The sequence below is a fragment of the Benincasa hispida genome, chromosome 6, assembly GCF_027475165.1.
Source record: "Benincasa hispida cultivar pf3 chromosome 6, pf3_genome.v1.1, whole genome shotgun sequence".
Lineage (NCBI taxonomy): Eukaryota > Viridiplantae > Streptophyta > Magnoliopsida > Cucurbitales > Cucurbitaceae > Benincasa > Benincasa hispida.
In genome coordinates this window covers 4,597,760-4,625,750 of record NC_143483.1, presented here as the reverse complement: position 1 = coordinate 4,625,750, position 27,991 = coordinate 4,597,760, and the positions used below count along the sequence as shown (strand labels likewise).

Sequence of the window (27,991 nt, the reverse complement as noted above, 5' to 3'; positions counted from 1 at the left end):
TTGGTTACCAAGCCATATTGACATTATATGTTCCTGTTTCAATTTTGCACCTATATTTTGGATCTATTTTGTTTAGAAATTAAGATAAACCCTCTAACTGTACTTAAACGATCTAGATAATGAACTAAAGTTATTTATCCGTAAATATTACTAACACATTGTTTACGATTCACTCAAATCCATATATCCTTCTTTCTTGTTCTTTAATCCTTATAGACTTCCTTCCATAAATATTTACATATCTTCTTACTTTCTCCAAACACTACAGATAAAAGGATAGAAAAAGAGAATGATAGAAATTCTAATCTCAATTCTAGCCAAAGTCAGTGAGTACACAGTTGCACCCATTGGACGTCAAATAGGATATGTTTTTTCATACAACAAAAATACCAACGATCTCAAAGACCAACTTCAAAATCTTGTGCATGCTAAAACAAGGCTACAACACATGGTTAATGAGGCAAGAAGTAATGCATACAATATTGAAAGTGATGTTTCAGAATGGTTGATTCAAGTGGATAAAATCATTGAACGATCCAACATGTGGTACAAGAATGAAAAAGATAATGGATCAAATGGCAAGTATTTTTCCAATAAGCTTAACTTCATTCATCATTATCAAGTGAGTAAAAAAGCTAAGAAGATGGTGAAAGTAATTTCACAAATCCTAGAGAAAAGAAAGATGTTTCACCAAGTTGGTTATCCTGCCCCTCTTCCAAGGATTATTGGAAGTGGAAGTTCTACTACTACTCATGGTTATGATCAGATTTTGGAATCAAGAACATCCCTAGCCAAACAAATTAGGGATGCACTTGCTGATCATAATGTGAATAGGGTTGGAGTATATGGTATGGGAGGTGTGGGAAAAACTACATTGCTCAAACAAGTTACACCATTAGTAATGGAAGAAAAATTGTTTGATCAAGTGATTATAGTGAATGTAGGTCAAACATTGGGAGTAGAAGGCATACAAGCTCAAATTGGAGATAAGTTAAGGTTGGAATTAAATAAGAAGGTAGAGAGTAAGGAGGGAAGAGCATCTTTAATACAAAATAAGTTGGAGATGGAAAGTAATATCCTCTTGGTGTTAGATGATTTATGGAGGGGACTCAATCTAGAAGATATTGGAATTCCTTGTAGATCAGAGTTGTGTAAAAAGGGATGTAAGATACTCATAACAAGTCGAGATAAAGATGTCTTAACTAATGAAATGGACACGCAAGTTTATTTTGAGGTGAAACCTTTAAGTGAAAAAGAGTCATGGGAGTTTTTCATGAACATGATTGGTGGTGAGTTTGATAATAAATGTGTAGAACTAATAGGGAAAGAGATGGTGAGGAAGTGTGGAGGATTGCCAATAGCACTTGCTACAATTGTAAAAGCCTTGAAGGGAAAGGAAGAGGCCATTTGGAAGGATGCTTTGAAGCAATTGAAAAATCCTATTACAGTGGATGTCAAAGGAGTGAGTGATGTAGTGTATGCTTCACTTAAATTGAGTTATGACTACCTAAAAGGTGAAGAAGCTCGATTACTATTTCTTCTTTGTAGTGTATTTCCAGATGACTATGAGATTTCTGTGGAAGACTTACAAATATATGCGATGGGTTTAAGATTGTTAAACCAAGTGAATACTTGGGATGAAGCAAGAAATAGGGTGATTAAATTGGTTGATGATCTTAAAGCTTCCTCGTTACTTCTAGAATCCAATTCAAGGGATAATCATGTTAAAATGCATGATACAGTTCGTGATGTTGCGATATACATTGCATCAAAGGAAGCTAATATGTCCACGTTGAGCTACGGTTTCGGGTTGAGTGAATGGCAAGAAAAAGATAGACATGGATCTTATAGAGCAATATTTGGAAACTGTCACAACTTTTACAACCTTCCTCAAAACTTAGAGTTTCCCAAACTTGAATTGTTGATATTAGATGGACATGATTGGAGGGGAGAAAAACTTCAAATTTGTGACCCTTTTTTTGAAGGAATGAAAGAACTTAAAGTTTTGAACTTGTCAAGGATGAGTTTTCAAACACTTTGGAGGTCATCAATCTACTCCTTAGAGAATCTTCAAACATTATGCATGTCCTATTGTACATTCAACGACATTGATGCAATAAGTCATCTAAAGAAGCTGCAAATTTTGAGGGTTGATAAATGTTCGATCACATTGTTACCTATAAGCATGAGTCAATTGACACAACTTAAGGTATTACAAGTATCAAATTGCCCTTTGAAAGTGATTCCTCCAAACATTATTTCAAGTATGTTGAAGTTGCAAGCATTAGATATATGCACAAGCTTCAATGGATGGGGAGAAGAAGTATTATACAATAATAAATTGATCAATAATGCACGACCTTCAGAGTTAAAGTGCTTATCTCATCTTACAAATTTAAAGTTACATATCTTGGACATCAATATTCTCGCAGATCTATTATTTTTTAAAAATTTGAAGCTAGAAAGATTTGTTATCCATATTGGTGATTTGAAAATGTCTCAAAGATTACAAGGATGTGAACAATATGCAACAACTTTGATGCTTAAAATCATTACATCATCATCCCAAATTGTTTCAATTGATCATCATGAGGTACTTGAAATACTATTGAAACAAAGTGAAAATTTGTGTGTGGAAGGATCAATGATGGTTACAAATATTCATTTCAAACCAAATAATGGAAATAATTATCCATATTTGAGGCATCTTACTCTCACTAAAGATTCAAAGTTGAGACATTTGATTGGAAATGGTTGCTTTGCTTATTTTCCTTCTTTGGAGTTCTTGTCTCTTGAAAAAATGGAGAGCTTGGAGAATATAGTTCATGTGCAAGTATCTACAAATCCTTTCAGAAAGTTGAGATCCATAAAAGTAATAAGTTGTAAAAGATTAAGATATCTCTTCTCCTTCTCTATATTTAAAGGCCTTGTGGATCTACAAAAGGTTTTTATATATGATTGCAACATGATGGATGAGATATTTTTCATGGATAGTGAAGACTCAACAATTAAAGCTGAGTGCAATTGTGTAAGTTTTCCTTTGCAAACTTCATAACCTAGTATATCTTGTTTTTTGTAATCCATGTATTTTGGTCTGGTTCAATTTTAGTCCTTTTATTTTTTTTTTATACAACTTAAATTTCGTTCTTTCATGTTTAATTTTATTGAAGTTGGTTACATAATTAATGATAGTAATTTTCATGCAAGAAAATACGCTATATAAACATGCTTCAAAGATTTATATGGTGGAAAGACTAATAGATAATGAAATGTTTTAAGAAAAATCGGAAAAATATTAAAACTAGACAGTTAAGATTCTGTTCGGTAACTATTGTGGTTTATGAAAATTTAAGCTTTTAAACACTACTTCTAGTTAAAAGTTTCTTTATTTTGTTACCCAATTTCTACCAATATTGCTTTCAAAAACCAAATCAATTTTTGAAAACCGAAAAAGTAGTTTCCAAATTTTATTTTTTTTTTTTTAGAATTTAACTAAGAATTCAAGTGTTTTTTAAACAAAAAAAAAAAAAAAAAGTAAAAATCATAATTTGGAAATCTATGAGAAAACAAACATATATTTCAAAAAACAAAACTGTTACAAAATACGAGCCTAAAAGTATAGGCACTAGAATTGAACAAGTCAAGGACCGAAATGATATTTTAGTCTAAAATTCACTATTTTCGGGAAAGAAAAAAAACATAAGGTGTCTTTTTTTCTTTAAGAAAAATCTTCAATAATCAATGGTTTGTTACATTGTAGGTTGCATTTCCACAGTTGAAGGATTTAACAATCATAGGAGCAAATAATTTGAAGACGTTATGGCATAAAAATGGGTTGGCTCCAAATTTCTTCACCAAACTCCAAAGGATAAGTATCAATGGTTGCAACAATTTAAGATACATTTTTCCTTCAAATGTTGTGGTAGCACTTGTTTCCTTAAACACTTTGGTGGTTGAGTCTTGTTATTTACTTGATGGGATATTTGAAATGGAAAACACAAGCAATTTTAAGCAAAAAGATGATGATGATGATGATGATGCTCAAGTAATTCCATTGGTAGAGGTAAATTTAAAGCATCTACCAAATTTGAAGTATGTGTGGAACAAAGATGTTGGCAAGTTTTTGAAGTTTCCAAGGTTAAGAGATGTCATTGCTATAAATTGTCCTCAGCTTCAGACTCTTTTTCCAGCTTCCTTAATCAAACATGTTCACCAACTCCAAAATTTAGTCGTTCTTGGGATTCATAAGATGTTTTCTGAAGATGAAACATCAAAGTCAATGTTCCATGAGGTAATGAATATTCTTTACCATTTTATATTTCTTGCTTTTCCTTCTAAATTTTTACTTTTTTTTTCTCGGTTAAATTACCAAGTTTAGTTTCTCAAACTTTCAAATTTGTGTTAAATAGTAATGGACATGACCTTCCTCTCTAGAGGTCGAAAGTTTGATCCCCTAATCCCATAGTTGTTGTACTGAACAAAAAACACCGAATAAAAAGTGTCTAATAGATCTTTAAAGCCTTGTTTGGTAACAATTTAGGCCCCGTTTGATAATCATTTGATTTTTTGGTATTGTTTTTGAAAATTAAGTCTATTTCATCTACATTTCTTACAATGATTTGCTTCTTTCTTAAGTATAATGGTTGAATTTTTTGCCTAATTCCAAAAACAAAAACAATTTTTTGAAAGCTATTTGTTTTAATTCTCAAAATTTAGCTTGATTTGTTAAACCATTGGTGAAAATAGATAAAAAAGAAAGAAATTTAGAGGTGAAAGTAATGTCCATAAGCTTAATTTTCAAAACCAAAAATATTAAACAAAATGGTTACCAAACGAGACCTTAGTTTTTTGTTTTTGACGATTAAGGTTACTTCCTTTCAATTTTCTTACAATATTTTACATATTTATTAAGTAAAAGAGTTAAATTCTTAGCCAAATTCAAAAAACAAAAATTATAAGTTTTCAAAAACTACTTTTTTTAATTTTCAAAACTACTTAGTTTTTTAAAACATTGGTAAGAAGTAACTAATAAAACAAGAAGTTTAGAGAAAATGATGTTTATAGGTTTAATTTTTTAAAAAACCAAAAATCAAAAATCAAATGATTACCAAACATGGCCTAAACATTGAACCTTATGTGTGTTTAATAAATTCTTAAGCTTGCAATTTTAGTCTTACGGTGATTTTTGACCTATTTGATATTTTTTTCAAATTCATGAACATTAGACACAAAAATTAAAATTTAATATAGTTTCAAGAAAGGTCGAATAATACATAACCTACTAGACACAAAATACATCGCTGTTGAACCAACATTTGACATTTTTAGGTTATGATTTACAAGGGAATTAACACTTTTTTCTTTTTTGTCAGATTTTATTCCCAAGCTTGACAGGTTTGTCAATGGACACAAAGGCGATGACGACAAATTTTTGGCTAACTCAATTTTCAAAATCAAGGTCATTTCCCAATCTCAGAAATCTTTCATTAATGGGTTCTTATGATGATGAGATGACCACTTTGCCCCTAGAAATGACTCAAATATTATACAATATTAAAGTACTCAATGTGAGCTTTGTGTCTCAACTTGTACAAATATTCTCAAATGAAGAGGAAATTAGTAATCCTATTCAAAGATGTGCAGATTTGAAGAAATTAACATTGTCTCATCTTCCCAACCTTAAACATGTGTGGAAGGACAATATCCAAATGACCATATTGTTTGATAATTTGGAAGCCATCCATGTAGAGGAATGTGGTAAATTAAAGTGTTTGGTTCCACCATCGTCAATCACATTCTCAAACCTCAAGTATCTTTCAGTCGATCGTTGCCATGAGTTGATGAACTTACTATGCTTCTCGATCGCGAAAAGTCTTTCGAAACTCGAGAAATTGAGGATAAGTGAATGCCAAGGAATGAGTTCAATACTTGCAAAAGGAGAGGGAGAAGAAGGAAAGGATGAAATTGTTTTCAGCAAATTGGTTGAGTTGAAAGTTGATGATTTGCCAAGACTAGAGAGCTTTTACTTTGGGAAATGCACAATTAAGCTACCATGCTTGAAGAAATTGATCATAAATAAATGTCCTGAAGTGAAGCTGTTTTCTCATGGAATTATAAGCACACCTGAGTTGCAATATTTGAAGATAAGACAACATGACAAAGTTCAAATATCACTAAAACATGATCTAAATTTCATCATTTACAACATTTGGTTGGAGGATGATTGCATTAGGAGCATAAAATCCTTGTTCACACAAGAGGTATATACAATCCTTTTTTTTTTATATATATTTTTCTATATTAAAATCCCTATTTGATGAGAGAATTAGAAGATAATTAGTACAACGTTTAGTTTAGTTGATAATTTAGATTAAATTAATGTTCAATTAGTTATTTTCATATTTCCTTGTAAGGCTATAAATAGCCACTTTGGCGGTGTTTGTTTCAAGGGTTAAGTTTGTGAAATGTTAGATATCCTCAGCCCAACCCTTATTTGGAATAAAAGTTTAGGAAGTCAGGCTTCCTATCCTCTTCCCATGAGTTTGAATAGTAAACACTATTCAAATCCATGGGGTTACACTTTTTTTTCTAATTTAATTTAGGAAGTTTGTCGGCCAACTTCCAAACACCACCTCTGGTGGCCGCTATAGGCCAACACCGACTACCACCTCCGACGACCATCGTCGGCCACCTTCGATCACCACTTCCGACGACACCGTCGATAGACTTTCGGCTACCAACTCTAGCCAAACTTTGATCACCATCAGCCAACTTTGACCACCACATTTGGTGATCACTATCGGCCAACTTCGACGACCACCGTCGGCGACCTCTGCTAGCAAACTTCCGACCACTGATTCTGACCACACTTCGGATACCATCGATCAACTTTGAAAAATATTAATAAAAACATTTTTAGTATATAACAAACCAAACAAACTTGTGTATAAAAATACTTCTAAGAAAGATTTGTTAAACACATGTGTTTTTATTTTAAATCAAGACAAACAGACCCTTAGTTTAATGATGATAATATTTTTTAAATAAACTCGTTTTCTTCTATTTTTTTCATTTGGAGTTTTTTCCTTTTAATTATTATTATTTATTAGATTATCTTTTTTAATTCGCTCTCTTTCATTTATTTATATGTTTCCTTTATTTCAGGAAATTTCCTTTATTTTGTTTTCCTATTTCTCCTAGCTGTCAATCAATCACTACAAGAAGCATTCCTTACATGCTTTTCTTCTTCTTACTATTATTATTATATACACATTTTTAATAAAAATTAAATAGTAAGGAGGGATGAAAAGTAAATTAGAATAGATTTTTGCGTAATCAAGTATATTTATTTAAATTATGTGTAGAAACACCAATTTAAATAAGTAAAAGAGATAAATGTTTGTATAACATTTTATCTCAAAACCTAATAAAATCAAAATATCAAATTATAAAACAATAAATTAAATAAAATTATAATTTTAGTCAAATCTATATTTCAAAATTCAAAAAATAAATATTCTTCTAATTTTTTTTAGATTATTTTAAACTTAACTATATTAAAATAATTAAGATGACAAATTTGAACTAATCTAAAATCTAACCACTAATTAAATACAAGAAAATGTTTCATAAACTCAAAATTTATAAATCTGCACTTCATTCCCAAACTTCCTAAGCCTACACTCCAAACAAACATAGGTTTCTTAAACCAGACTTCCAAAACCTGCATTCCAAATACAGTTTTCTTAAACCCTGACTACCTAAACCTCCAGCCAGGCTCAACATTCTTAGGCTTTACATTCCAAACTTGCGCACCAAACGCCCCCTTTAGGGTCTATAATGGGAAGCTTTTGATTATTTATTTTGAATATAGAACCTTTGTTCTCTCTAGGGAGTCCTCTCTCTCATCTTTGTGATAGATTTCCTTGCTTGGTCATAGATTTGGTCTAAATATCTTTATCATTGTATCACTATTATTCACTATATATGTTAACTTATCTTCAAAAATCAAATTTTATTTCTGAGAATAAAAGTATAAATTTTATTTTGGGTAATTGCAATGAAATTAGGGATAATATTAAGTGTATAACAATATATTTTTTTTAAATTGCAAAAATAGTAAAATTTATCCTTTTGTAGTTTATCGTTGATAGACTCGAAGAGATAGATATAAGTTTTGCTATATCTGCAAATTCTTTTGTATTTTGATATACTTAATAATATTTTAAGTCTAATTGCTACATTTGCAACTACCTACTTTTATTTTTCATTTTTAGAAGTTGGGCTACAACAAATAGGGATCATAGTTATAGTAAAAAATTAAACCATACAAGCTAAAATTACAGAAAACTAAAATCATAATAATTATATATTGTATGTTGATTAATTGATTTCAAATCATATTTTTCTTTGTTTTTCAGGATGGAGAGGAAGATTATGCAGATTCTATAGTTCAATGATGGGATGTGCATTTGTTTTATAGCACAAAGGTAATTTCGTTATATGCTGCTAAAATTAGAATTTACAAGCTTTTCATTGTAACTGTTGAAAGTTAAACGTGTTATATTTCTCTAGATAAGTTATACATAGATTAAAGATGGAAGTGTTTTCATCAAGTTAATATGGGATTAAATGAGTTTCATAAATTTAATTAAGATGAGAGTTATAGATCTAGAATTGTCATGGATAAAAGTTATAGATCTAGAATTGTCATTGATAAAAGTTATAGATCTAGAATTGCTCAAAAAAATCCTATAAATAGGATTACATTTGAGTGTGGAGAAAAATACACAAAGAGAGTTCAAATAAAAAGTATGAACCAAGTTTGAAGAGTCTTTCAAATACAAGTGATTTTGTTTACTTCAAATATATATATATATATATATATATTTTATTATTTATTTGCAAGTCTCCAACACACACTTCCAACAAAGCGGTATTAAAGCTTGAATTTGAAAAACAAAAATGAGTATCTCATCTTTACCAAAAATCTATTAGAAAATTGCCGATTTTGACCCAAAAACTTTTTTCCCATTCAAAAGTAACCTCGTCTTTAAAATCCACTTTTTCTAACCTTTTTTCCAACGTTTCAGACTTTAAGTGGGAGGACCTACCACGTAAAAAGATAGTTTTACCCCTACATAAATGGTCATTTCAAAGAGTTAAATCAAATCTCATCTTCCCGTGGAAATCTCTTCAACTTCCCGTGGAAGTTAGGATTTATTCTTCTTCTTCTTGTTGAGTTGTCTTCACCATTGTTGGACTCTCTTCTCGCAAAGATTCCCCAACCTTTGTAGAAAAGATCAATCTTTTCGTCTTCCGTTACCCCTTTGCCTGATTCAGATTTTGACAAAAGGTACCTTTTCCATTTTGTTTTCTAATGTGTAGTGAAAAACCTAAAATCCTTTTTTTATCATCCTTTGAACTTTAACGAACTTAAAAGAACCTGTAAAATATATGGGGTACGGGCCATATGTTCGTCTGGGTTTGATTTGTGCCATTTTTTGGGTGGATTGAACTTTACGAGACAAATATCTCGTGAAGTTGTTGTGAATATTTATCTCGTGAAGCACAACAGTTGAAAGTTTTTAAAATAGCTCGAAAGCTCTTTGTCATTTGTCTCGTAATGTTGTAAGTTTGTCTCTGAAGTTACTTCACGAGACAAACAATGAGACAAACGACAGAAATCAACTCAACTTCATGAGACAAACCACCACAGAGAGTGCAACTCAAGCTTTTTTACAAACTGCACGAGATTTGTCTTTTGGTCATGGCTTTCAGGCTTCTTTCTCGTGAAGTCGTCCTTTTTAAAGGTATTTTCTTTCACTAGGGATTTTTACATTGTACTGTATTTTGTGGCACATATAGGTAATTATTATAGAACCGAGGATCAAGCCAACAGAATACTTTAAGGTTTTGTTATCTTCGTGTTCTCATTTGGCTAAGACCTGTATGCTGATCCGGATGAAGTTAACAAGGGTCCAGTTAGACATATTTAGGCAGACCATATTCGAACCCATCTTAGATAGTACTCTCTCCCTCAATGGACAACTGATACATCACCTACTTCTAAGGGAGGTTATGGATGATAGGCCGAATGTAATTTCTTTTAATCTATTCGGGTCTAAGGTGTCCTTCGGTAAGGACGAGTTTGACCTCATCACTGGGTTTAGTGTACAGACGCGAGTGGTGCGAAATAATCCTAACCCTACTAGGCTTAGAAACTTATACTTCAACAATAGGCCTAGACTGAAACCGTTTGAAGCCAAGGAACATTTTCTTGTCATGAACTTTGAGAGCGATGAGGATGCGGTGAAAGTAGCACTTGCATATTTCATAGAGTTAGTCATGATGGGGAAGGAAGAAAAGGCAAGTGTTTAACCATTTCACATACTTGGCATTATGGATGACTGGGAGATTTTTTGCAATCACGACTGGAGTAATGTGATTTTTTAGAAGACTATCAATAGTCTTAAGAGAACTCTCACCAGTGCTATTGATCGAGCAGAACCCGGAGCTCTAGCTAGATACAGCCTGTAGGATTCCCATTTGCCTTACAAGTTAGTTCACATTCGTATTCTACACATGTTTCCTTCTTCATTATCGTCAATTACTTTTATGCTTTGACTCTATCTTCCTATTTGTAGTTGTGGGCGTATGAGACGAATTCTTCGCTCAGAGATATTGTGGCAACTCGTACTAGTGAGACAGTCATTCCACGCTTGTCTAGATGGGAGAGCAGGAAAAACCCAACATACGCCGCATTGGACAAAGATATTTTCACGACACGACAAGTAATGGATTGCAATTCTTTTGATATATTGTTGTAAGTTCATTCTGCTTATGATCCTAACCTGTCACGTGCAGAAGAACCCCATTATTACTGTACGACTAGTACGAACAGAGGAGGTAGCTCACATGCACCGTGTAGTTCCTGCCCCTGAAGTACATGTCCTCCCACCTAATCCTATTGTCGAGGGTGACGCTCGTTGTGCTGAGGCTAACGTTGGCCACGATCATGGTGATCGTGGTGATGAGGGTGATTCTGGCCACGATCGTCATGCCGAGGGTGATCACGTCCATAGTAAGGGTGATCACGATGACGATGAGGATGATCATGGACACAATGACCAACATAACCAGGACCAAGACTGAGTTCATGTTGATTTTGAGATGAGTCGGGTGAAAGAAGATCCCTCTCATCCAAACATCGATGTTCAGAATTCTCCGGAGCCCACTCGCAGACCAGATATCAACGCTCACAATTCTCCACATTCGACGCGTTGTGAAGTACTGGATGCCGAGACATCCCGCGTTGCGGGAGAGATAAGACGATTGGAGGGTCACGTAGATCAGTTTGAGGCCAGTGTTAAGTCCGAGTTTGACACCCTTCATTCCAAGGTCGCTGCTGTTCAGCGAGATGTCTCAGTTATGATGGGATATCTTAGGCAACTATTGAAGGTATGATTATCTTTTGAACCTATACGATCTTTACAAATTTGTACGTTCGCTTATGGTTTCTTTAACGCAACTGCAGCAAAAAGATGTTGCTCAGTCTGATGATGCCGATGTACAACCAGAAATTGATTTCCCTTATATCGTGTCTGAGGATGTTAGTGGCCCATCTGGAGTTAAGGGGGATATTGCATCAGAGCCCTCTAAAGGGAGGAGCTGAGGCAAAGGATGACTCAATTGTCCTCACTCTCCAAATCGTTCCTTCGAAACCAGTACTCGGAGGATAGGAGATGATTACACTTGACTCACAGGACGTTAGTGTCATGGAGATTATGCCTTCAGGTGCCGGTGGCACAAGCAAGGATGAGTCTGAAGAATCAAATGTACGTGAAACTCAATAGATCAAATTAGTATCTCGCAAATTCTGATTTCAGCTAATATATGTCAGGAATACAATACATCCATTATAGCCTCAGAGACCCAACCGATGAAAGATGCCACCTCGGTCATCATACATAATCGGCCTAAACAAGGCTCGGGAACAAAACGTCAACGAAAGGCATACAATACATCAGTTACCAATACCCAATCGGTACGTACTCTACATGTTATACGTACGTTGTTATATTAAGTTTATTCATTTTGGTCAATCTGATTTTCTAATTCAGACAGTAAAACTGGTGGACGATGAGGACAGGGATAAAAAGCAGGAGACAACCAGTCGCAAGGGCAAGGCAGCCATACCCTCAAATACCGAAGAAGTTGAGGTTTGTATTTTATGATGTTGATGTGTGCTTTTGAATGTCGTACTACGTTCTTAATAGTTATTTGGCAGGATACGTCCACGAGGAAATTGGATCGTTCAAAAATAGACGAGGAATGCCAAAAGCACCTTAAGGCATTGGAGGAACAGTGGGAAGCTGCTCGATTGAAGGTGAAGCAGGAGACATTTGTGATACTAGATGACCCAATTCCAGTTCTTGTACCTTTTCCAGTTATATCGAACGTTCCAGTGGCATCGCAGGAAAGCCGGTCCGAATTGGTGTGTAAACGTCGAGTCCTGTGGAAACTATCATCACCATATAAGGCCCCTGAACCTCAACGAAACAACGGTAAGAGGAAACATAAGGGGTATAACCCGATGGTCTCAGTTCCAAAACAGATGGAGAAGTACATGATGGAGTGGATAAATCATCCACAAGTAACACCGTCGAACTCATGGCGACTGTGCGTACTATCTAGAAAAGGGAATGATTGGTGGAAGTCCCTAATTCATCCGGGTCAATGGTCGGATGACGAGGTAACCATCTAAACTTTTTCATTATTTCCCCTTTTTTTTTTTTTTTTGATAGTCTTCGTTAATATAATTTTTAACATCCATAAACAGACTATGGATATCTTGTTCATATTCTTACGAAACAAGATACTAAGTGAAAAGTCTCCAGCCCAAAATATCCATTTGTTCACAACAGCTGATCGAGTAGTTACTGTAAGTTGTCATCAGTTAAATATAATAGTTTATATACAACATTTTGTTTATGTTGATCGTACCTAATTTTGTTGATAGAACTTATTCCGTCATCCACATACGTTGTACTCTGAATGGAAAAAGTCACAAAGCACCACGACATACGATTGGGATAAAGCAAGCACAGTCATGAAATATGTTCAAGGCGAGCTGACTGACTACAGCATTCCGTGGTTGACGGTTGATGCCATATATATGCCTTACAATATACTTGACGTACATTGGATACTCATCAAGATAGACATGGTACGAGGTAGGTTAGTAGTTTGGGATTCATACAAGAGACGATGTACTTGGCCAGAGTTGGGGTATCATTTAACGGTCATGCGGACAGTTGTACCGCGATACTTCATAGAGCGGGTGTGATGCTGGCTCACCCTAAACTACCACTGACTCCTTGGGAGTTGGAGTGAGTTAAGGATGCACCGCAGCAATCAGTTAGCGGAGATTGCAGTATATTTTGTGGCAAGATGTTTGAGTATGTTGTAACTGGGTGTGATATGTCCACTTTGACCCAATCAAATATGGATTTCTTCAGACGTCAGTTTGCTGTACAAATATACATGAACAAAGCTATTTATTAGTGCATTTTTTATCTTCAACAATGCTCGTTTTCTACGCCTTCTTTTGATACTTCGCTTGAGATAATTAAATATTACACTGTCACGTTAGTTTAATTACAAGATGTTACACCGTAAAATAACCCAATCAAATTTTAACATAAATTGGATTCACGTCGTTGTCAATGGTTATCGATAATTTACTCGATTGTGGCCACGCATACCGCACCTAGTACATTTGTGAATCTAAGTGACCTCTCCTACAGACGGTATTCTTATCTCCTGGCAGCGGCCAACTTGAGCAACACGTATCAGTGACAACATCTGGATGTCTCCGTTATCATCACCCCGAGGCAATTCTGAAATAGGGCCTACAAGGAAAATAGGTTATGCATATGATCCGTAAACAACCTGAATGTTGTAACATGGAGAGCAAAATGTGTATGGATCAATGTTTTGGTAACGGGCTACTGTAATTGCATGGGAGCATGGAATGTCGTAATAATCGAAATCCTTGCACGTACACATATGTGCATTCAAATCAACAACTCCACTAAGATGATTATCAACGACTTTAAAAATGTGTTGATCAATCGGCCTAACAAAATGCCTTCTAAATCTATACTTTACCGTCGCCATTTTCGCCCCCACGTAATTTGAAAGCATCGTTTAATGACTCAATGTGTAGGTTCTTCGCCGATGAACCCAATCTTGCAACAAACTCCTTATGTGGTCAAGAAATTTAGTTATTGGCAATGTTCAAACGTCCTTCAATACAGCGTTCAAACTTTCAGCCGCATTTGTAGTCATCTGATCGAACCTTCGTCAACACTGAAATACCCTGGTCCACTTTTCAAATCCAATCTCCTAAAGTATTGGCCCACTCCTCTGAATGGGGTGATTTTGGCCCAATGTACATGAAAAGTAGTCTCATGAGGTGATTTTGCGACTAGGTAGAAATTGGGGAGGAGAGCTTTTTTTCCGAAATGCTTGAGTAGGTTTATACTTATATGATGAATGCAGAATGGAAGGAAAAAGGAAATACTATACTGATTGCTTTGCTAATACTTGCTTTGGGATCCGATACAATAACAAGTTCAGATATTGCACCAACCATCTCCTTAACCTACACAAAAAACCATGTCCAAATGCCATCCGTTTCACCATCCAGAATGGAAAATGCAACTGGATATATTTGACCGTTCCCATCCACCGAATTCACAGTTAACATGACACCCTTAAACTTACCCCGTAAGTGTGTCCCGTCAACAACCTAAACACGCCTTCTGTAGTTTAAGAAGCCTCGTACTGACGGACCCAAAGCCATGAAGACATACTTGAAGTACCTATCATCTTGAAGCTTCAATTTGTAGACAGTACTAGGGTTCGTTATCTTCAAAGCTTCCCCATAAGCATGTAACTGGCCAAAAGACTCCTCCAGCCTTCGTCGAACCATTACTAAAGCCTTTTTTCTAGACCACCAAGCCCATTACTAAAGCCTCTTTTCTAGACCATCAAGCTTTCATATAACTATCATTAACACCATATCCTTCCCATATATCCTGCATAATATCCTTCGGCCTTATACGTCCTACCAACGTTCGTGAACTTGGACTTAATCAGATGACCAACTAACTTGCTTCTAGCTTGACGGTGGTCGTGATCCATTAATTGTTGAGAGCATGTATGGACATCTTGATACCTTGTTATTTTCAACAACTCCATATCCTTAAGCTTTCGAGCCCGAATCCTCCAATGATAGACAACGTGTCTACACTTAACAACCAATAGTGATTTCGTGGATTTGTCAACCCTATGTTCAAAATTCCGACGTATAGCAAAGAGGGACCATGCAAATGAAAGTTCTCCCTTTGAGAGATATATCTACCCTACCTTAATATCAATATCCTCGCTCTCAAACATCTGACCTAACACAATCATTGCTACTTTAGGACATACACTCGAAGGTTCCGCATGAGTATTTCCTACCTATAGGTTGGTATCTCTGCATTGACGGTTACTACACTCACCCTCCATTCAAACGTCTCTGTCATCCTCTTTAGTCAGATCATCAGACTTATTAGACTCATCATCCAATTCCTCTAGTAATTCCCATTCGTAGTTTGAATTATCTTCAACTATGTTCTCCTCTCCTACACCATGCTCAAAAACCCCGTACATTTTCATCTTCTGTCATTTTCCTTAAATTTTGCCCAAACCTCTCGTCTGCACAACCAATATCCTCTTCACCGTTTGAGGAAGATGGACCATTATCCTCAAGATTGTATGGATAAGCAAAGAAATTGTCATCAGATATGTTATATGGGCAACATTATTATCTAAAAGGGTTAGTGATGTAGCATAGTCTAATAGATAATTTTGTTCGAAGGAAGGTTGTGTAAGATAATAAAGGGATGGATATTATTAGGCTAAATTGTATGAAAAACTTGGTTGGTATGAGCAACTAGGGTTCTTTAAGTCACTATCGCCATACATAGGTTTGGATTTCATTGATAAATAAATAGAAGACCTACATGCATCCTCACCATTTAAAAAGAACCCAAGTTCTTGATCATTTCGTATCAAATACGTAGGAACCCTATATCCAAAGTTGTATAGACATCTTAGGGTGAGATTGTGGTTTTTTGGGTCAATCCCACTTAGATTATACAACTCCAACAAAAAGTCCTGAAAGAAAATGTCACCTCTTACATCCAAACCCCCTAGATTACCACCTACATATTCTTGTTCTTCTTTCTTCATAAATCTTCAAGCTAATTTCCAAGATTCCAGCCCCTCATATCTGACCCACCACTCATATACCAATTTAGACTCTACTACCTTATTTAAACGAGGCCCTTTGAAGACTATCTGGACCTTTCCATGCCATTTCGAACCATAAATTAATTCAAATAATTCAGAAGGAATGCTGCAACTTTTTCTAATCTCTGGCCCCACCACCTAGTTAGTGAACATTTGGTTGGCCTTCCTCTTTCGTTGATGACCATGTCCATCAACTTTCGTTGGTGCATCTTGCCATTGATGTTCGGCACAGTGTATTTCTTCCATCGCGACTTATTTCTACCAACACCTCGATTTTCTAACCCTATGGTTATCGGCGTACTTTCTTTTCTCCACCATTCCTCCTCCCCATGAACTATTTCCCTCTCCTTCCATCGAGGCCAACCGTTCTCTTTAAACTTTAAGCCGCAAACCTTTCTTCATCAGCCCATCCATGAGTTTAAGCACCCTTCAACTTCTTCTTTTCCATCTTCCCCTTTCGGTCCCCCCCGGATTAAGTCACTGTCGCAGCCCTTGCTCTGTACACCTTTTCTACCATATTCAACACTTCTAACCTCTTGTCGTATTCAATATCTCTGCACCTATTTTGCTTCTTCTTCTTCCTTTGCTTTTTCCAAAAACTGTCTCGATTTTTGCTCCTTTTTACCGCTCGATCGTTCTTCCGCCGCTTCCTCCTCATTCCCTTTCTCGTCTCACTAACTTTCACCACTTTTAGATTTTGAATGTTCTTACCTTCTTCTCATAGTGTTTTTAATTGTCTTCACTGAAGTTTCCTCTTTGGTCGTTTGATTCTTCCTCGCTTTTTCGGAGGCATTCTCGAGTAGGATTGACATCGTTCAGCAACCCTTTGAACTCGACCTGACAGTTTGGAAAATTTATACTCATGGGTCAAATTTCGAGGCCTACTCGAAATTTGGCCCACCTTTCAAAAACACTCGAATTTTGGCCTTCTGATGACATCAGCCACGTGTGAAATGTCTGTTTAGTCCCCAAAACGTTCGATGTCGCACACGCATCGCAGATTCTCGCTCGTTCATCTCGTTTTGGAATCATTCCTCTCGTTTTTCATCGAACAGATCAAACGTTTTAAATTTTAAATTTAAGTCCACCGGCTTTTTTCTCTCTTTATTCTGCCTTTCTTTTTCTTCTTCTTTCTTCTTCTTTCTTCTTCTGGCATTCTTTTCTTCTTCTTTCTAAATTCAAATGAAGGAAAAAATTCAAAGGAAAAAAGTACAAAATTGATGAGGAAAAGGTAGTGGAAGAAACAAAAGGAAGAAATGAGAGGAAGAACCCTATGGTTGTCGGCGTACTTTCTTTTCTCCGCCATTCCTCCTCCCCGTCCATTGCCATGAACTATTTCCCTCTCCTTCCATCGAGGCCAACCATTCTCTTTAAACTTTAAGAAGCAAACCTTTCTTCATCCGCCCATCCGTGAGTTTGAGCACCCTTCAACTTCTTCTTTTCCATCTTCCCCTTTCGGGTCCCCTCTTCAATTGAGTCACTACCGCGACCCTTACTCTCTGCACCTCTTCTACCATATTCAGCACTTCCAACCTCTTGTTGTATTCAGCATCTCTACCCTTTCCTCCTGCAAATAACCTCCCCTATTTTGCTTCTTCTTCTTCCTTTATTCTTCCAAACACTATCTCAATTTTTGCCCTTTTTACTGCTCAATCGTTCTTCTACCGCTTCCTCCTCGTTCCCTTTCTCGTTTCACAAACTTTCACCACTTTTAGATTTTGAATGTTTTTACCTTCTCGTGGTGTTTTTAATTGTCTTCATCGAAGTCTCCTTTTTTGTCGTCTGATTCTTCCTCTCTTTTTCTGAGGCATTCTCGGGTAGGATCGACGTCGTTCAACAACCCTTCGAACTCAACCTGACAATTTGGGAAATTCATACTGATGAGTCAAATTTTGATGACCACTCGAAATTTGGCCCAGCTTTCAAAAACACTTGAATTTTGGCCTTCTGATGATGTCAGCCACGTGTGAAATGTTCATTTAGTCCCCAAAGCGTTCGATGTCGCGCACACATCGCAGATTCTCGCTCTTTCATCTCGTTTTGAACTCATTCCTCTCATGCCTTCCTCTTGTTCTTCATCGAGCAAATCGAACGTTTTAAATTTTAAATTTCAATCCACCAGTTTCTTCTTTCGCTTCATTCTACCTTTCTTTTTCTTTTTCTTTCTTCTTCTGGCTTTCTTTTCTTCTTTTTTCTGAATGCAAATGGAGGGAAAAAAATTAGGGAAAAAACTACAAAATTGATTAGGAAAAGCTAGAGGAAGAAACGAGAGGAAGAAGCAAGAGGAAGAATTCAAAAGGCGAAAAAATCAAGGAAAAATGATGAAGAACAACATGAATTAGGGAAAAGGAGCGAGAGGAACGAGATGAAAGAACGAGAGAAAAGAGTGAGAAATCTGTGTTGCATCTGGTCTCGCGCGCATTCTGGGGCTAAAACGGTACTTTTGCACGAGACTCACGTCATCAGGAGGCCAATTTTCAAATATTTTTTAAAGGTGGGTCAAATTTCGAGTGGGCCTCAAAATTTGACCCATCCGTACGAATTTCCTTGACAGTTTTCGGACACGGGTTTCCTTCCGCTCCTTCATGGTTGCCAATCTTCTCTCTTCTCGTTGCTAGGAATCCTTAATCATTTGTTGTCGTTTGCATTGTAATCTTTCAATTCTTCCTGTATCTCCAACATTACTAATTCGAACCTATCCATTCCTAAAATTAAAAGCCTTGTTCCAGGATGAATAGGCTCTAATACCAATTTCTGCCACTTAACTATATTCGCGGTCCCATTCTAGCCAATGTGAGACAAAGACATCCCATACTATCCTAGTTCCTAATAATACCTCAGCCCCGTAAAGCCAACGTCTCAACGACTACTCCGATGGTACTTCACTCGGCTACACCCAGTCAAAACCTCTAATACCATTATTAGGTACTTAAGCACCTTGAAGAACCACACCCCAAAAGTTAGCTATTGGGTGAGAGAGCCAAGCCATTTAAGTATCACATTTGTCATCCCATTCTAACCAATGTGGGACAAAGGCATCCCATACTACCTTGGTTCCTAACATAGTCTCTTTCTATTAAATCTATGAAAAATTTTGTTTCCTTTCAAAATAATAATAATAACTATTCTTTGATTTTTGAAGAAAAATAGACCTGCCCACACATGTAATCAGATCTTATTCATGAATGACTTGGAACATTAAAGATCAATTAGGAGTTTGAGATGTTAAGATCCTAGGGTGAATAAAGAATATCCAAGGCACTCAGTCCTCTGGGTTGTGACCAACAAGGCAGTGATAGTTAAAACAGTACAAAATTATGCAGCAAACAAGAGGGTCCTAAACTGTTGATACCTTCTGCCTGGCATGCCATTCAACAACATCCTTGTATGCCATATTTCCTCCAAAAATATCCAAAGCACTTCCCACAGTAACGTCCACACGCCCCATGCCCGCATCTTTGATCCTTTCTAAGTCTGCCATCGTCGTAACCCCGCCTGCATATGTGACAGGAATCTGCCATTTTTAAAAAGCAAGATCAGTATTTTGCAGCAATACAGGGGCAGAAGTTTGTATGTACTTCAGAAGCAAGAATGGTGACATTAGCCCATCAATATCGGTCTTTCATCTTTTGAGAAGACAGACAAACAAGGAAAGAAATTTGAAGGCAATGTGTAGGAGTAGACGAACCGGTGAATACTTGCCGAGCAATGTCACTAGCTCTTCATCAATGCCGAGTCTATATTTAATCAAATAACATATGTCAAGATATATAAATTAAGATAACAACAGAAACATATTATTAGAGTATCATGACCTACTTTTTCCCTTCAACATCCACACCATGGACCAAAAACTCATCTGCATAGTCAGCCAGGAAAGCCAGGACTTCCTCCTCAAGAAATACATCGCTGAACTTCTGCCATCTGTCCGTCACAATTGCATATCTACCTTCCTAAATCGAACTAAATGTTAATCAATGCATGAGCATAAACAAATGTTAGTGAAGCCCAAAGCTGCAAGATGTTTTGTTCGTTTCAGTGCAGATGACTTCGGGTAACCTTTTAGAATGAATCCATGATAGATAATATGATTAGATCTAAAGGGTTAACCATAACTTAGGATGTTAATCAATCATGGCAGCTTCTAAATTGAAAATTCAGCAACAATAGCATAAAAAGAAGTACCTTTTTTCTACAACTGAGATCCAGCACAAGCCTCTGTTTCCCAACAATGCGAACAAGATCTTTAAGCCTTGTAAGATCCATTTGTCCATTATTGAACACATACTGTGACAAAACTAAGAAACATATAACATTTAAAGCCATTGTGGACCATTCGGAAACAGTTCACTTAAGACCAAATGAAATCTTTATTATCTTCTATATTCAAGTACTACAATAGCTCAACAAGGTTCAGTGTTACAGAATTTCAGAATCATGTTACACTGCCTCCATTTCGGCCAATACATTAAGCAATATCATCGTAAATAGATAAAAGGAAAGAACTTACTGAAGTAACAATGACATGGCTAGCTCCTTCTTCAATATAACTAGAAGCATTTTCTGAATTTATCCCACCCCCAACCTGTAAGCCACCTACATGTTTCATCACCACTTGCATTAGATTAAGCTAACGAACGTTCTTAAAGTTTTTAAATCTATGAGCACAAGAATATCCTCAAAAACTGTCATGACTACAAGAATTCAAGGGAAGTACAAACATCCAAAAGAAATTTAATAGACCATAAACAAACATTGATGTTCACTGAGATACCAAGTTGAACACATTTATAGATATCCAAAAGTAGATACAACATCCAAATGACACTAGAAATAAATAGAACTAATAATGACTACCCAAGATGAGCTAATATCATTAATATAGTTGAACTAAGCATGATAAGGTAAACAAAAAGAGAGAATAAAAAGGACAAACCAGGATAGGCATGCAATGCTTCGAGGGCAGCGACTATGCTCAAAGGATCTGCTCCAAGCATGATGGCATGACCGCCTGTAAGCCCATCTTGTTTATACAAGTTTGCATACTCTGCAGCTGATTTATCTGACTCAAAATTGGTGAGAAGAATTGATCCATCCTGCTCTGAATCTCGAAGAGTCGATCCAACAATTTGTTTCACTTTCCCCTTATAAAAATCATTTCTCAAAAAATCAGATTACAACCTGAGGAAACACAACATTTTCTAAATTTAAACAAGTAGAAGCCTCTTGATCATTATATTTGGTACTAAATAAGTTGTTTAAATTACAACTGCCACTAGTTTCACAATTCGAATATTCATAACACAATAAATTTCTCAACGTTGAGGAATGTAGCCAAACAAAAGATCAAATACCTTGTGTATATCAATACAAGGGCGGAAACTAACTGCGCAAACAGTCATTCTTGAGGATCCTGCCCAGAATATAAATGAGAGTCAAAATTTTTGCAAGTTACATACAATAATGCACAATACATGTGAGTATCTCAAAAAGGCCAATGCAAGATTACTGGAAGATAGCGAAGTCGTCACTCCAATGGTTCCAAGCTTCATAGCTCCAAAATGCGAAGAGCTTGAAGCTCTGACAAATGCACATAGACTGGAACTTTTGGTAGAACAAAGGTTTTGGAATTTCATTTCAAATTAATGAAACTGATTTCTCGCCTTTCAAACTGTAAAAGGCATTATAGATTCCATCAAAAATAGATTGAAATGCCATCCGTCAACAAATGAAGTTGGGGAGATTACAGTGTGAAAAGTGAAAAAAAGCAAACAGAGACCATGGACAATTGGGATTAGACAAACAATCAAGAAACCTTAAAAAAGAAAGGAAACTAAGATTTACGGAAACCTCAAGGCCGGCATAAAACCTTATATAAACCTCAGATGTTTCATCAAACACTTGCTACCGAACATCAACTCCTTAACGAATTCAAGTATTCTTCCAAATAAAAAATAAAAAAAATCAAACTGAAGTAACTGCCAGTGAAATTCCAAAACGAAATAATTCTCACTAATTGTCATCTCATCCAAATTACGCTGATCAAATTGTTGAAGAGGAAACAAATTCTAAATCCTACCTGAAAACGAGCTTCACTGATCAATGGCATCATAGCTTTGAGAGGAGGCTGACTTTAGCAGATTAAGAGGTTTGATGTTGATGGCATGATGGCACGATGACTAAGTAGTCGGCATTGGTGTTGGCAATGGCGAGAGGAAAAAGGCAGGTTCTCAAGTTCTAGTCTAGAAGCCCTAAAAAACCATACATCAAACTAAACTAGGTCGGGTCGGGTTGCATAGACGGGACACCTTTTCCAACAACCTCCAGCCCACATGCAACTGCTTTGCCTTTGATATTCACACAAGGCCTCGATGTTCCTTTTAATTCAACAGTGACATATCACCCATCGACCAGTTTTACTCAAGGCAAATGATATTCACCTTACTTTCCTCTACAAACTTAAAAGGGTCTCTAACCTCTTCCTCACACAATCACACTAGATATATGAGTTCCACAACATAACACAACTATATTCTGTGCCAAAACACATAAAACACAGCACGCCCTCAACTTAATCATATGGATACCTAGGCTTCTCGACAAGCACACATGCAAATAAACACAAGGCCACTTAATAACTCATCATATTGCAAGTTTTTTTTAAAAGGAAACACCACTTTTCATTGATGAAATGAAAAGAGACTAATGCTCGAATTATAAGAAACTATTAAAAATAAAAATTAGAGATCAACAGATGCAACTGGCTATCTTAATTAGGTTGACACACCCATAGTATCCTCAATATATCCCAAAACGAACATTTTGAATACAATAGAAAACCATGTGTCTAAAAATCTATTACATAGAATGAATGAAAGCATTCCAATTAAGACAAATATCTTGAATAGAATAATTCGAAAAATTCTTGGAAAGTGAACACCAAGAAGAAGCTTTAACCCTTGCAATCTCATAACGGTCAAACTATTGAAGAGACTTTTCTTGAAAAATACGTTGATTTCTCTCAAACACTTAACACAGCACCACAACATGCTTATATATATCCAAGACACATGATTCAAGAGTATCAAACCTTATGTCATAAATAATAAAATATAGGACAACTAAAGCACGTAGCATGCTAGCACACAACAAACAAACTAAACGGGTAGAATTTCTTCTCTTGGGTTTAATTCACCTTTTCAACTTTCAACAAAAATCTATTTTCCCAAACATCTGAAAATTTTAATTTAGCTTAAGGGCTGAATTAATATTCTAATCTTCTAGGTAAGAATTCACAAGCCAAAGTGAGCATAGTTCGACTGACATAAGAGTGTCTTAGGGTCCATTCAATAATGTTCCCATATTCTATTTCTTATTTCTGTTTCTAATTTTTGAGAAATTGACTTGTTTGATAATCATTCCCGTTTTTCATTTTTAAAATTTGAACAACGTTTCTAAAAAATGGGGCCAAATTTAAAAATGTAGTACATTCTCCCCATTCCGTTTCTATTTTATTAAACTCATTTCTATTATGAATTACAAAGCAGCTTTGGTTGGTTGGTATTAGAGATGCCCACAGGGTGGTGTGGGGACGGGGAAGCCCCCACGAAATTCTCTACGGGGATTCCCTGCAGGGAAAGTTTCCCATCTTTTTTTTTACTACTTTTCCGTTTAATTTTAACCAAATAATTTTTGTTAACAATCTCAAAAACAACAAAACAAGACACCAACGTGCTTATAAGCTTAAAATTCAAAAGCAATAAAATTAGACACCAACAAACTCAAATTAAGATTGCTCATGTTTAGGTTATAGATTCGAAGAGCATATAGTCAGAGCCAAATTAAAAAAATTAAATGATGCTGCCCAACTCTCCATGTGCTCAAATCATTTCTCTTTTAAAGCAAGCTTCCATCATCTGTGGCAAACTCTATGGAGAAATTATTCAGGAATTTTCTTTGGGAGGGTGCCTCATCAGACCGTGGCTCGCATCTTGTTAGATGGGGAAAGATCATCAAGACTCAGGCTAAAGGGGGCCTCGGATTACAAAGCATGGCTGATACAAACTGCACTCTCCAACCCTAAATGGGTTTAGAGATATTATCACAAGGATAGGGCTTTGTGGAAACAGGTTGTGGATGCTAAGTACGGGGTGACTTCTGCAAAGTCTTGGCCCAATACTAATTTCCCCGCTTACATCAAAGGACCATGGAATGCCATCTTGATGCACATGAACCTCATTAAAGAAAAAGTTACTATAAAAGTGGGAAATGGACAAAACACATCTATTTGGTTTGACACATGGATTGGTGCTTCTCCTCTCAATGAGACTTACCGCCAATTGTTCTCTTTATCTATTCATAAACGCTCCTCTGTACACGATCTGTGGGATGCTAGACATGGATGGTCTCTTTATTTTAGAAGGAACCTCAAGGAGGAGGAGATTGATGGATGGCTTGATCTTATGAACACCATCAATGATGTCCACCTATCCAATACTAAGGATGCTTGGCTCTGGCAACCAGACACTTTCGGGTCCTTCTCCACAAAATCCCTATCTCGCACACTGGGAGCCGATTCGGATTCCTCTGACCATCCTTTTTATGCTGCCATCTGGGATGATTTTTACCCAAAAAAGGTTAAATTCTTCCTCTGGGAAGTTAGTCACAATGCCATCAATACTTGTGACAAGTTACAGAGACGTCTCCCCCACATGGCCCCATCTCCTCACCGTTGCCTCATGTGCAAGTCTGGACATGAATCTATTATCCACCTTTTCATCCACTGTCGCTTTGCCGGGAGATTTTGGAATGTGATATTCTCATCCTTTGGTTGGTACACTGCTCTTCCAAAGGACATTGAAAGTACCCTAACCTACACTCTCACCGGTCATCCTTTTACCAAAAACAAGAAGCTCATCTTGATGCATTTGATTCGTGCTTATGGAATGCTTGGAAGGAAGGAACATCGTCTTTTCAAAGATAAGGGAAGCTCTTTTGATAGTTTTTTTTTAACTCATTATCTTTCATGTTATGAGTTGGTATAAATGCAATTCTTCTTTCAAATCATACACCTTCTCTTCCCTTATGACGAATTGAAGATCTCTTTTATAACTACTTTGGATTAGGCTTCGGCCCTTTTTGTAAATTCCATACATCAATAAAATTTGTTTCTTATAAATAAAAAGAAAGAAAAAAAGGAAAATTCATGTAGCCCCAATGAAAACCATTATTCATTTGGGCTGATTCAATGAAGAATTTCAACTCACGCAAACAAACTAAATTGAATAATAATAACAATAATAATAATAATAAAGTGTGTTCCTTTCATTAGCTTGCAAATTTACACAAACTTACAACCCAAAATGTAAAATAATTTCAAAATGAGTACCTTGGAGAAGATGAGACAGAGGAGAGAAGCAGCTGAAACTAAAAGAGGAGAGTGACCGGCGGCTGGTGGAATCGGGACTTGCCGGTGAATGAAAAACGACAGGACGTTCGGTGGCAGGCGGGGCGCTGGGCGGTGAACCGAAGACTGGGGAGAAGAGAGTGAAGTGAGAGGGAGGCGTGCGGCTGGGAAGTGGAGTGGGAAAAGTTTTACGCTATCCTACATCTTCATGGTCCTCGGATCGAATCCCAGTTCAGACAATTTTATTTTGTTAAATCTTGTAACATGCATGTTTATATATTACTTTAAATTTAAATACTTCAAGTTTTATTACGTCTAAAACTTATTAGAATTTTACCATATATAAATTAGATATAAATTTTGTTTAGTAAGAAATTTATTTAATTTCACTTTAATATTTTACCACCATGATATTTACTTATTAATATAATTGAGTTAGATTTGAGTCGACGTCGTTTTAGATAAATGATTTGAGTGAAAAATAATATTGAAAATCAAATTTTGAATGATAGAAACTATTGTATTATTATTATTAATTTTGTACCAGGCTTATGTGTATTTGACAATGTAAATGTTTTATAATTATTTTTAATATTTTAATGCATGTTATATATATATATATATATATATATATATATATATTATATTTATACATGAGAGAAAAAGTAAGAGGAAAAAAATACAAAAGGACGAGAAATAAGAAATAAGAAACCAAAAACAAGAAACAAGACATGTTTTACTATCCCATTTGTACTAAAAAAAAAAAAAGGTAAGAATTCACGATAGGAAAAATCTAATTAACTTAAAATTAAGGGACTAGAATTAAAGACATATTTTACTTCAAAAGGCCTGAATTTTATTATGCAGGGTGTTATAGTGCACATGTTGATCTATAAATTTCGTATAGCAATAACATAATTTGGTATATCAATTTTATGAATGATATACTATAAATATAAAGTATAACCAAAGATTAAAATATTAATGTCCATATCGACATCGATATTTCAATTTAACGGATCTATCGACAAAAATGTCAATAAAATATAAATATCCGCGGATATTTATGTAAGTCAAAAAATTTAGAAAATTTGTTTAAATTAATAATTAAGTTGTTTTTACTCTCAAAGTTAGCCATTGACATTGTTATTAGTATTTCTATTCATATTGGATTCAATAGATGATGTTTTTTACATTTTACGAGTATTTATAAAAGATATTAAAGAAATTTGTGGATGTTTAATGTCGATGTTAAACCCTTTAATTTGTAGATATATCAACATATCGACATATATTTTCATCCTTGAGTATATCTAAAGGTAGAGCCATGTAGGGGCCAGGGGTCAGGGTGCGTGCCTTTAAATGGCCGTTTATCTAAGGGTGGAGCCATGTAAGAGCCAGGGGTCAGGGTACGTGCCTTTTAAATGACAGTTTTTCCTTCCGTTTTATGGTAATCGTGCAGACATTTGCAATTTTTCTTTCTATCTAGTCTAAGTAGAGGTATATATGGGTTGGGTTGAGTTGATAGGTTTTTTGGACCACCCCAAAAATTCGAGTTGGTCGGTTTGGCTACTCGAAAAACCCAAACAGGTCTCCAACCCAACTTTGGGTTATTACTTTTTTATTAATTTAAAATACTTAAATTTATCTAGAACCCATGAGTAATAACTAAAATCTCACAAAATTCAAATATTAAATACTAAATATTCATGATATCTATTATAAGCTTTAAACAAAGACAAACATCGTAACAATTTTAAACATATTAAACAAATATATATATTAGGTTTCGTTGGGTCAATCCAATTTTTTTTCCTCTAACTTGAGACCCAACCCAACCCAAATAAAATAGAACTAACTTCAATCCAATCCAACCCTATCTAAAAACAAAACTAACCCAATCAAACTTTTATGATTTGAGTTGGGTAGTTCGGATTATCGAATCAGTTCAACACCCCTAAGTTGCTCAAAACCTATTATGGCAGTTTTTATTTTTTATTGTAATCTTATTCTTTATTATTATTATGATTATTTTATTTTGTAAGTGGTATGAGAAGTTTAATTATATTTTAATTTTTCACATATGTATGCACATATACCTTTTTGAAAATTTTCACAAATAGAAAAAATGTCAACTATTCATAAAAATAGTACAAAAAAAATTGACACGATCAGTGTCTATTAATGATAAACTTCTATCAATTTCTATCACTGATAGAC

General features: G+C 35.5%; 3 protein-coding genes and 2 long non-coding RNA genes across 21 annotated transcripts; 4 read left to right on the top strand and 1 right to left on the bottom strand.

The window, feature by feature from the left end:
• The first annotated feature begins 120 nt into the window (after window positions 1-120).
• LOC120079848 (putative disease resistance protein At4g27220) lies at window positions 121-5,649 on the top strand. The gene is made up of 4 exons (XM_090314288.1): window positions 121-3,028; window positions 3,761-4,291; window positions 5,373-5,567; window positions 5,611-5,649. Exons 1-4 carry the CDS (start codon window positions 290-292, stop codon window positions 5,647-5,649), a joined length of 3,504 nt encoding a protein of 1,167 aa, XP_090170414.1. The 5' UTR covers window positions 121-289.
• Window positions 5,463-26,029, bottom strand: APG10 (Aldolase-type TIM barrel family protein). Of its 17 annotated transcripts, none has more exons than XM_090314843.1 (10): window positions 25,754-26,029; window positions 21,875-22,036; window positions 21,720-21,778; window positions 21,302-21,509; window positions 20,876-20,961; window positions 20,551-20,663; window positions 20,185-20,310; window positions 20,054-20,102; window positions 19,718-19,879; window positions 5,463-6,123 (listed from the first exon to the last, which is right to left on the bottom strand). In XM_090314843.1, the coding sequence occupies exons 2-10, from the start codon at window positions 21,999-22,001 to the stop codon at window positions 6,112-6,114; spliced, it is 942 nt and encodes a 313-aa protein (XP_090170969.1). In that variant the 5' UTR covers window positions 22,002-22,036; window positions 25,754-26,029; the 3' UTR covers window positions 5,463-6,111. The 17 variants fall into 17 exon arrangements, with proteins under 17 accessions (XP_090170969.1, XP_090170970.1, XP_090170974.1 ...); XM_090314844.1 differs by having other exon boundaries at window positions 20,185-20,318; window positions 20,551-20,652; XM_039034154.2 differs by lacking the exon at window positions 5,463-6,123 and adding an exon at window positions 6,353-6,888.
• Window positions 6,122-11,005, top strand: LOC150035363 (uncharacterized). The gene is made up of 4 exons (XR_016530203.1): window positions 6,122-6,260; window positions 8,421-8,489; window positions 10,647-10,793; window positions 10,867-11,005. It is a non-coding gene; the product is annotated as an uncharacterized LOC150035363 (long non-coding RNA).
• LOC150035362 (uncharacterized) lies at window positions 11,708-12,582 on the top strand. Its single transcript, XM_090314734.1, has 5 exons — window positions 11,708-11,837; window positions 11,903-12,046; window positions 12,123-12,221; window positions 12,290-12,496; window positions 12,574-12,582. The coding sequence occupies exons 1-5, from the start codon at window positions 11,745-11,747 to the stop codon at window positions 12,580-12,582; spliced, it is 552 nt and encodes a 183-aa protein (XP_090170860.1). The 5' UTR covers window positions 11,708-11,744.
• Window positions 12,615-13,162, top strand: LOC150035361 (uncharacterized). The gene is made up of 3 exons (XR_016530202.1): window positions 12,615-12,754; window positions 12,842-12,943; window positions 13,022-13,162. It is a non-coding gene; the product is annotated as an uncharacterized LOC150035361 (long non-coding RNA).
• Window positions 26,030-27,991: the final 1,962 nt, after the last annotated feature.